General features: G+C 47.3%; 4 protein-coding genes across 4 annotated transcripts, besides 25 other annotated features; all 4 read left to right on the top strand.

Annotated features, from left to right (window-relative positions):
• Positions 1–598: a sequence feature (heterozygous, Esmeraldo-like haplotype).
• Positions 371–405: a sequence feature (A-rich).
• Positions 599–2,202: a sequence feature (areas merged during assembly that could not be assigned to a particular haplotype. This can correspond to areas where the two haplotypes were merged or to regions with more than two copies in the genome that were merged during assembly.).
• Positions 1,032–1,066: a sequence feature (A-rich).
• Positions 1,693–1,727: a sequence feature (A-rich).
• On the top strand, positions 1,996–2,541 carry Tc00.1047053509837.40 (histone H1, putative; the record flags this gene model as incomplete). Its single annotated transcript, XM_800972.1, has 1 exon — positions 1,996–2,541. One exon carries the CDS (start codon positions 1,996–1,998, stop codon positions 2,539–2,541), a length of 546 nt encoding a protein of 181 aa, XP_806065.1.
• Positions 2,203–2,293: a sequence feature (heterozygous, Esmeraldo-like haplotype).
• Positions 2,238–2,350: a sequence feature (A-rich).
• Positions 2,294–2,342: a sequence feature (haploid, Esmeraldo-like haplotype).
• Positions 2,343–7,400: a sequence feature (areas merged during assembly that could not be assigned to a particular haplotype. This can correspond to areas where the two haplotypes were merged or to regions with more than two copies in the genome that were merged during assembly.).
• Positions 2,395–2,422: a microsatellite.
• Tc00.1047053509837.30 (uncharacterized protein) lies at positions 3,192–3,782 on the top strand (the record flags this gene model as incomplete). The annotated part of the gene is made up of 1 exon (XM_800971.1): positions 3,192–3,782. The coding sequence occupies one exon, from the start codon at positions 3,192–3,194 to the stop codon at positions 3,780–3,782; it is 591 nt and encodes a 196-aa protein (XP_806064.1).
• Tc00.1047053509837.20 (hypothetical protein, conserved) lies at positions 4,140–5,630 on the top strand (the record flags this gene model as incomplete). The annotated part of the gene is made up of 1 exon (XM_800970.1): positions 4,140–5,630. The coding sequence occupies one exon, from the start codon at positions 4,140–4,142 to the stop codon at positions 5,628–5,630; it is 1,491 nt and encodes a 496-aa protein (XP_806063.1).
• Positions 6,142–6,177: a sequence feature (CT-rich).
• Positions 6,178–6,198: a microsatellite.
• Positions 6,199–6,216: a sequence feature (CT-rich).
• Positions 6,204–7,418, top strand: Tc00.1047053509837.10 (hypothetical protein, conserved; the record flags this gene model as incomplete). The annotated part of the gene is made up of 1 exon (XM_800969.1): positions 6,204–7,418. One exon carries the CDS (start codon positions 6,204–6,206, stop codon positions 7,416–7,418), a length of 1,215 nt encoding a protein of 404 aa, XP_806062.1.
• Positions 7,401–7,409: a sequence feature (areas merged during assembly that could not be assigned to a particular haplotype. This can correspond to areas where the two haplotypes were merged or to regions with more than two copies in the genome that were merged during assembly.).
• Positions 7,410–8,609: a sequence feature (areas merged during assembly that could not be assigned to a particular haplotype. This can correspond to areas where the two haplotypes were merged or to regions with more than two copies in the genome that were merged during assembly.).
• Positions 7,612–7,637: a sequence feature (AT_rich).
• Positions 7,696–7,753: a sequence feature (A-rich).
• Positions 7,780–7,812: a microsatellite.
• Positions 7,889–7,912: a sequence feature (AT_rich).
• Positions 7,983–8,008: a microsatellite.
• Positions 8,113–8,152: a sequence feature (AT_rich).
• Positions 8,206–8,234: a microsatellite.
• Positions 8,610–8,633: a sequence feature (haploid, Esmeraldo-like haplotype).
• Positions 8,634–9,575: a sequence feature (areas merged during assembly that could not be assigned to a particular haplotype. This can correspond to areas where the two haplotypes were merged or to regions with more than two copies in the genome that were merged during assembly.).
• Positions 9,423–9,452: a sequence feature (A-rich).

Raw genomic sequence — 9,575 nt, 5'->3', positions numbered from 1 at the left:
TCTGACGCTGCCGTTCCGCCCAAGAAGGCCTCGTCGAAGAAAGCCGCGCCGAAGAAGGCAGTGGCTAAGGGGACTGCCGCCAAGAAGACTGCTAGGAAACCAGCCGTGAAGAAGCCTGCTGCGAAGAAGAGGGCCGCCCCCAAGAAGAAGCCTGCAGCAGCCAAGAAGGCTGTTACCAAGAGTGCCAAGAAGCATGCGGCAAAGAAGGCACCCAAGAAAGCCGTGAAGAAGGCGCCGAAGAAGAAGTAGGGATTTATTTTGGTTCAACCGTGCGTTGTCGCGATCCATGTCGCTGGCGCACCTGGTAGATAACGATATGAACTCGTCACCGGTGGAGACGATGGCATGCCCGTTTTTCCATTACTAGAACTTTTGTTTTGTTTTTATTTTTGTTTGTTTTTGTTTCTCATCCCCAGTGCTGGGGGCTGCAGCAACCCTTCTTCCGTGTGTGCATTCGCGACGGTGCTGTGGAAAAGCACTATAGAGAACCTGAAGGGCGTGTTTGTGGTGGTCTGCCCTTTGTGCCCATTCTTCTCACCGTGTTGTTTTGGTGCGATTTCTCGTGCCGCGTGCTGCCCGCTCACTGCTCCTCCTGCCCCTTCCCTGTGTGTTGTCTTTGTGTTTGGTGAAGATCCTGCTGAGAGTGCACGAAAGGAATTTAAGAACGCAAAACATGTCTGACGCTGCCGTTCCGCCCAAGAAGGCCTCGCCGAAGAAGGCAGCGGCTAAGAAGCCTGCCGCCAAGAAGACTGCTAAGAAACCAGCCGTGAAGAAGCCTGCTGCGAAGAAGAGGGCCGCCCCCAAGAAGAAGCCTGCAGCAGCCAAGAAAGCTGTTAATAAGAGTGCCAAGAAGCATGCGGCAAAGAAGGCACCCAAGAAAGCCGTGAAGAAGGCGCCGAAGAAGAAGTAGGGATTTATTTTGGTTCAACCGTGCGTTGTCGCGATCCATGTCGCTGGCGCACCTGGTAGATAACGATATGAACTCGTCACCGGTGGAGACGATGGCATGCCCGTTTTTCCATTACTAGAACTTTTGTTTTGTTTTTATTTTTGTTTGTTTTTGTTTCTCATCCCCAGTGCTGGGGGCTGCAGCAGCCCTTCTTCCGTGTGTGCATTCGCGACGGTGCTGTGGAAAAGCACTATAGAGAACCTGAAGGGCGTGTTTGTGGTGGTCTGCCCTTTGTGCCCATTCTTCTCACCGTGTTGTTTTGGTGCGATTTCTCGTGCCGCGTGCTGCCCGCTCACTGCTCCTCCTGCCCCTTCCCTGTGTGTTGTCTTTGTGTTTGGTGAAGATCCTGCTGAGAGTGCACGAAAGGAATTTAAGAACGCAAAACATGTCTGACGCTGCCGTTCCGCCCAAGAAGGCCTCGCCGAAGAAGGCAGCGGCTAAGAAGCCTGCCGCCAAGAAGACTGCTAAGAAACCAGCCGTGAAGAAGCCTGCTGCGAAGAAGAGGGCCGCCCCCAAGAAGAAGCCTGCAGCAGCCAAGAAAGCTGTTAATAAGAGTGCCAAGAAGCATGCGGCAAAGAAGGCACCCAAGAAAGCCGTGAAGAAGGCGCCGAAGAAGAAGTAGGGATTTATTTTGGTTCAACCGTGCGTTGTCGCGATCCATGTCGCTGGCGCACCTGGTAGATAACGATATGAACTCGTCACCGGTGGAGACGATGGCATGCCCGTTTTTCCATTACTAGAACTTTTGTTTTGTTTTTATTTTTGTTTGTTTTTGTTTCTCATCCCCAGTGCTGGGGGCTGCAGCAGCCCTTCTTCCGTGTGTGCATTCGCGACGGTGCTGTGGAAAAGCACTATAGAGAACCTGAAGGGCGTGTTTGTGGTGGTCTGCCCTTTGTGCCCATTCTTCTCACCGTGTTGTTTTGGTGCGATTTCTCGTGCCGCGTGCTGCCCGCTCACTGCTCCTCCTGCCCCTTCCCTGTGTGTTGTCTTTGTGTTTGGTGAAGATCCTGCAGAGAGTGCACGAAAGGAATTTATGTACGCAAAACATGTCTGACGCTGCCGTTCCGCCCAAGAAGGCCTCGCCGAAGAAGGCAGCGGCTAAGAAGCCTGCCGCCAAGAAGACTGCTAAGAAACCAGCCATGAAGAAGCCTGCTGCGAAGAAGAGGGCCGCCCCCAAGAAGAAGCTTGCAGCAGCCAAGAAAGCTGTTAATAAGAGTGCTAAGCAGCCGGATCAGAAGAAGGCATCCAAGAAAATGGTAGTATTTCTTGATTGTTTGAAGCATTTTGGTTGGTTTCAGTTGTTGTATTTTATTATTATTATTTTTTGTTTTGTTGTTAGATGGTGGTGGTTATTATTTTGGTGTTTTTTTTTTTTTTGTGTGTGTGTGTTTTTCTTTTTGTGGTTTGCGATTTTATTTGAATATTGTGTGTGTATTGAAAGGAGATTCTTTTTTTTTTTTTTTTTTTTTTTTTATCTGGTTGAAGTTGAATGTTGTATGGTTGCCAATTTGAAGCACAATGAGGAGTGTCTTTTGCTGGCTTTTTTGCCCGTGTTTATTGTTTTTGATTGTTCTTGCGACGTTGCCGGGTGATGTTGGCTCTCGCGTGGAGGATGTGCAGCCTAGACATGGTGGTGGTGTGTTCGTCATATGTACCAAAACGCGGACCCCGTAAACTTTTCTGACTTTCGTTGGCGAAAAAATCCATGTGGGTTTCGCGTCATGGATGTTAAGGAGCTGCAGCGGAAAGTCTTTTTTAGAGAGCCTAAGAGTCAATTTTTTTTTTTTGTCGATGATAGCATTGCCCACAGGAATTTTGTGTTTGCCGTGAATTCTTTTTTTTCATTCATGCGAATTTTTGGATATGGCAGGATTTCGGATTTGGATGATCACGTGGTGGTGGATGTCTCGCTTCGAGGGAGTGAAGTTGCATCGGTGAATACGACGAGTTATACGCGGGTGGATTCAAATGCGACTTCTAATATGTTTCCTATTGGTGATTTTAGGAATGCCACGGCGCATTTTCTTAAGCTTCGTTATATCAGTCTGTCACTGCCTTTGATCAGTCGCACCATTGGCCGAGAGGATTGGGACACGTGTGATTTTACTTTACGTGGGCACGTGGGACTTGAATTGGCAAATCAACCATCGGAACAAAGTTCCACATTTGGAGGGGGGGGGGGGGACCCGCGCGTAAATTTCCAATCGCAATCAATTATTGGACAAAACACGTTCAAAAGCTGATGGAGAAAATTCAGCATGCGTTACAGCAGAAACCCGTGCATCGTCGTCCTCTTATTATGTTTCTTGAGCAGTTGCCTCATAATTGTTCTGCGAGTCGTTTTACTGGACGAGCCAACATGTTTAAAAGATGTGGGGACTTTATTGCGCATTTAGTGGTGCCTTTTTATCGACGCGTGCTTATGGCGATGGCCTGGCATTTAAATATTCCCGTGATTCCAACACAACATTTATTCAATGGGAATTATACATTTTGTACGCTATCGGATGGTGTTCACTTGGATCCTCCATGCATGATGCTGGTACGGCAACACATTTGGAGCGCCTATGTGCTGCTTCGTAGAGAAAAGGTGATTCAGAGATTTCCCCCAGGTATGGAAAAGTTATCCAACGCTATGCGTTTTGCGAAGGAGAAGTTTTATTTGGAATGGATTCGTTGGGCGGATGCTCATGACAAAGTGAACAATAATCGAATTTATCTGTCCAGTGTGTTTTCTGTGATTGTCGTTGTTGCTTTATTTCTGCTTTTTCTACTGGCACACTTTTTTGGAAGATGCATCTTATCATTTCTGGAAAAGAGGTGTCTCTTTTGACGCAAAAAACCTCTGGGAGTGTGATGTGAATGACAATAATGGCCGAGACAATGACACGGGGTGAGCGTTGCTGGTATCATGCACTGCATTGCGTTTTCCATATATATATATATTGTGCTTTACCGCATTTCCTGCAGCTTTCGTGCGTGATCCTAAGAGTTGCCTTAAGTGGATTATTAATGCTTTTTTTCTTTTTTTTTCCTGAGTTTAAATTGAGCTCCTTTCTGTGTTGTGTGTGGGCTTTTTTTTTTATCTGTGTGCATGCTGGTACTCTCTGTTTGAGGGCGTTTTTTTTTCCGTGCAAATTTCTGTTGTAATCCGCAGGAAAAAAAAGGTGGTCCACTTCTTCTGTTGGGTATGGGAGCTGCGAGAAGCAGGCCGGCACGCGAGGCGCCTGTGCGGTATGTAGCAAAACAGATTCCGCGTGCCGACAGGATTCCGGTTGAACAGCAGTTCAAGAAACCGGAGTTTACCGCCCAAGGCATCAACAGACGCCTCGAAGACGTCAACACGGAGCCTCTCATGTACGTGGAAACTTCAAAGGATGCGAGCAGCACGGAGCTGACAGACCACACGGCCCCCCGCTGGTACCTTAACACTTACATGGAGATGGTAGACAACCAACGCACAGATCAAGTTATCATCAGCGGTAATCTCCCACTTTCGTGGGAGCGTGACAAGTTTGAGCCCTACGCATTGGTCCGTGGACGCATTGATGACGAGGATTTAAAGTGGGTGCTTGCCGCGGAGCAGCGCAAGAAGGGGGTAGATGAGCTTCTACCCTCGACAAAACTGGAAAGAAATGTGCTACAGGATATTCTGGATACCGTGGAACTTCCCCGTTTGCAGTACCGAAACTACAAGGGGAAACTTCATAAAACTATCGAAGATGCAAACACACACATCGCAGCGCGAAAAGAGCAGATTGAAAGGGCGCGCGAGGCCGAAATATTGCGGAAGATTGGGTACACCGAACAGGAAGTGTTGCAGGAGGAGCAATACCTCACCAACCGGAGTCGTGGTGTGAAGTCGCTTGATGATTTGGGAGCCAGCTTACGCGAGAAAAAAAGGAGAGAGCGTGCGGCGCAAACAAATGAAATGGAAGACCTCCTGGAGGAGCGTCGAATTCAAGAGTTGGAAGCCGGTGATGCCGTATTCACAGAAGAAGAACTTCTTGAGAAACCTGAGGTGTTGGGCATTAAGCCAAAGCCCTATGGGACAAGACGGCAAGTTTACAAACACGTGTATGCTGCTGATTTCGGGAAAGATGATCGCAATCAAGCCAAGTTCCAGTGGTGGCTTGACAGAACACGTCGAATCAAACGCGCTGTGGACACCATCCACGGCGTCCCAGTTTATAATGAGCGTCTTTCGGCAAATGAGGAGCAAACACGTAAACAAATGCGTGAGGCTGCTGAGTTCAACTTTGCTCTTTCTCAGGCCCAGGGGGCAAAGGGATTTACGGATCCTCGTGGCCACTACGACGAGTTTGTCTCTGTGCTTCGGAAGAACAAAGACTTAAACGACGACAGTCGTGTTGAAGTGCATGAAGATGACGTTTTGAAGAATGACATTTTCCGATTCCCTCACACGAAGGGCCATGGCCCCAAGCCCCCTCCAAGGAGATTCACCGACAAGGGCGAAAAGCCTGAAAAAGTTTGTACCGACGTGAACAGGCTACATAGTGTCGAAGAGGCCGCCCAAGCAGCTCAACAAGGTGTGAGGGCTGCTGAGGAAGTAGTTAGACAATATGGCCTGGGCAAAGAAGAGATTGAGAAGCCTGTTAACGAAAATATGGGTGACATTACATCACCGGACAGTGATCCATCGTCTTCGAAGGGCAACTAGCGAGTATACGTCGTAGCAGTGGAGATTTGGTTCTGGAGGTCATCAATTTTTATTTTTCTATGTGTGAGTCGCATCTTTGTACATTGGACTGCGTGTGTCCGCGGGGTTGTGTTCGTGCATGTGCTTGTTCCCTCGCATGAGTGCACCTTTGAGTGTGTGTTTGGGTGTTTGTTTGTTTGTGTGTGCCCAAATCGGAAGGAGTACCCAATAAGGAAGGAGAGGGGGCATGATGCAGGAGAGCAAACACAACAAAAAGAAATATTTAAAAAAGTGCGGTGTTATCAAGCACGGTTTCTCTGCCCTATTGGTCAACATATTGGGTTGCCAATGTTTATTATTTCTGCATGGTTGCCACTATTGTTATTGTTAATTATCTTTATTGTTTCTTTTGCATCCTTACCTCTTGCAACCCATGAACACACATGTTCCTCACAAACCCCTCTATTCCCCGATGAAAAAAGATCCAAACAAAAAAAAAGGAAAATTATCCATCAAACCGGCAGCCAAAGGCAAAAAGAGAAAGAAAGTGAGAGAAAGAGAAGGAGATTGTGTGTGTGTGTGTGTGTGTAAGAAATGAAGGGAGAAATAGCGGAGGCGGCGGATTTAGTCAAGACTCTTCTCAAGGCCGATGAGGAATGCCGTGAGCTTCGGGATAAAGTTGCGACACTTGAGAAGACGTGTCGCGTAAGAGAGCGGGATGTCCGGGCGATCGGCGCAACTCCTTCAGATGGCAACGGAACCTCGAAAAAAATCAAGTGTCGCACAATCACTCTTCCCATTGAGGTGGTTGGTGAGCTGAATTCCAAGGCCGGTGATGTCACATTACTGTTAAGGGAACAGAAAAAGCTGTTGAAGGAGAAGAAACAACTTGAAGAAATATTGAGGAGTTCTGCGGCGGCTACAGAAGTGGTCAATGAACTCAACACCGATTTAAAGCAACGCATTGGGTACACCGATGGGGAGACTTTGCTACATTTGAAGGACGCGTCGGACACTGTGGCTTACAAGAACGGACTGAAGCACGACATTTTACAGTCGCTCCGTGATCGTGAAACCATTCAAACGACCCTGAAACGGCAAACACAGCATATGCGAGGGCTTCTGGCTGATTTGGTTAAATCCAAGGAACTCGATGAGCAACGCGAGAGGGCGGCACAGCAGCTTGAGGAAAAGAGAGCTGAATTGGAAGGCATTCGTGAGGAGGTGTACTCCATGCGGCGCCTTTTAGAGCGAAAGGAGAAACAGCTTGAAAAGGAAAAGCCAGTCGACGAACTACTGCTTGCTCAGCGAGCAGAAAACGAGCGACGCACCGTCGTTCACAAGCTGGAAAGAGAAGAGGAGACTCTCCGGCAGAACGAGATTTCTATTCGTCATCGGGCCACGCAGATCGCCAAACTTGAGAGGCGTATTGAGATGATAGGTGATGCACTTGGCAGCGAGGAAAATGCCGACGAAGAACGCGTTGACGCTGAACTTGTGGAGCAGTTACGCAAAGAAATTCTTTCATTGTGCCGTATTCATCAAAAATGTGAGGCTCGCCAGGAGTTACTTGATGCGGATATCGCGGATCTGGATCGCCGATCCACTGGACTCATACGTACAGCTGCAAACATGAGGAAGGAGATGCAACGCATTGAAAAGGCCCACCAAAAGTTTACAGACGCTCAAAAGAAGGAACTCGAAATGGAGCAGATGGCGGCGGAACAAGAAATTGGCGATATTGAACGCGAAGTAGAAATGCTTCGCCAAATTAATTCTCGCCGTAAACAAAAGGCACAACGCGCTTGATTCCGTCATATGTAATAATTATTATTTTTTTTCTGTGTTTCTTTCATTGAATAGGGGTTTTATTGTCTGACAGAAGGGAGTCACCATGCAGCAGGAAGAGGCCGTGGTGGTGGGGGAAATCGCCTGAGCAACACAGCCGTTCCTGCTGCGGGAAGAATCAACAATGCTGCAGGAAGGGGGAACCAAAGAAATCATTATAAAAAAAAAAAAAATTATTTTGTGTCAGAGGGGTACACTTGAAGCAATCACACAGTTAAAATAACATGTGCAGCAACCATTGTTTTCTTTTTATTGTTGTTGTTTTGTTTTTTCTTTTGTTATTATTGTTGATTTTGCAGGAGCTGCCGCTCATCAGGAGACCGTGTGTGTGTGTGTGTGTGTGTGCATGTGTGTGGAGGGTGGGGTATGAGTTTTCCATTGGACAAGGCGCATACAACGGAGAGGAAAAAAAATATTACACATGTATAAAGTTATATATATATATATATATTATTGATGTAACGAATTTTATTAATTCTTGCGGGGATGCGCACGCGGGGGCAAGTATTAGACAACAACAACAACAAAAAAAAAAAAAAAAAGAAAAGAAATGTATCCCCATCGCCTCCAATTGCATTTAGAAGGAAAATTGGATTTGATGGCAATGAACTAGTCGTGAGAGACCAGAAGAGAACACAAATACACACACAAAAAGAAAAAAAGAAAAATGTTATTTTATTTTATTTATTATTTTTCCTTTCCCTATTAATATACGCCACCGGCAATACACGCCGAAGCCACACGAAACATTATTATTATTATTATTATTATTATTATGTGTTTACGGAACCTTTTATTGATCTTCTTTTTCCTTAAGCGTGATCTTTCTTTATTTCTCTAAAGGTCTTGGAAGAAGTAGCGTGCCAATGACCGCCCCCACAATCTTTTGACAGGCACCCCCATAAAATAGGGCCATTGGAAAGGCAACAATTTTGCCACCAACAAAACCACTAAACACGATAGACATGCCGCATGCAAAAAGCCACAAGAAAAACAAAAAAATCGCACAAAAAAAGGAAGCTGCCCAAAAGTTGATCCCCACGAAGGACGACAAAAACGCATTGAGTGGCGCTGTTAGCAGGAACAGCAGAATGAACTCTCCCAAGAAGAGAGTAACCCCGGAAAATGCGAAAACGCCACAAGCAAAAAGGACGCCGAAGAAGTAGGGATTTATTTTGGCTCAGCCGTGCGTTCTCGCGATCCGTGTCGCTGGCGCACCTGGTAGATAACGATATGAACTTGTCACCGGTGGAGACGACGTCATGCCCGTTTTTCCATTACTAGAACTCTTGTTTCGTTTTTATTTTTGTTTGTTTTTGTTTCTCATCCCCAGTGCTGGGGGCTGCAGCAGCCCTTCTTCCGTGTGTGCATTCGCGACGGTGCTGTGGAAAAGCACTATAGAGAACCTGAAGGGCGTGTTTGTGGTGGTCTGTCCTTTGTGCCCATTCTTCTCACCGTGTTGTTTTGGTGCGATTTCTCGTGCCGCGTGCTGTCCGCTCACTGCCCCTCCTGCCCCTTCCCTGTGTGTTGTCTTTGTGTTTGGTGAAGATCCTGCTGAGAGTGCACGAAAGGAATTTAAGAACGCAAAACATGTCTGACGCTGCCGTTCCGCCCAAGAAGGCCGCGCCGAAGAAGGCAGTGGCTAAGAAGGCAGTGGCTAAGAAGACTCCCGCCAAGAAGACTGCTAGGAAACCAGCCGTGAAGAAGCCTGCTGCGAAGAAGAGGGCCGCCCCCAAGAAGAAGCCTGCAGCAGCCAAGAAGGCTGTTACAAAGAGTGCCAAGAAGCATGCGGCAAAGAAGGCACCCAAGAAAGCCGTGAAGAAGGCGCCGAAGAAGTAGGGATTTATTTTGGCTCAACCGTGCGTTCTCGCGATCCGTGTCGCTGGCGCACCTGGTAGATAACGATATGAACTTGTCACCGGTGGAGACGACGTCATGCCCGTTTTTCCATTACTAGAACTCTTGTTTTGTTTTTATTTTTGTTTGTTTTTGTTTCTCATCCCCAGTGCTGGGGGCTGCAGCAGCCCTTCTTCCGTGTGTGCATTCGCGACGGTGCTGTGGAAAAGCACTATAGAGAACCTGAAGGGCGTGTTTGTGGTGGTCTGTCCTTTGTGCCCA

The sequence above is a fragment of the Trypanosoma cruzi genome, genomic scaffold (assembly GCF_000209065.1).
Source record: "Trypanosoma cruzi strain CL Brener 1047053516475 genomic scaffold, whole genome shotgun sequence".
NCBI lineage: Eukaryota > Euglenozoa > Kinetoplastea > Trypanosomatida > Trypanosomatidae > Trypanosoma > Trypanosoma cruzi.
Note: the sequence above shows the minus strand (reverse complement) of the source record. Positions and strands in the feature narration are given on the sequence as shown.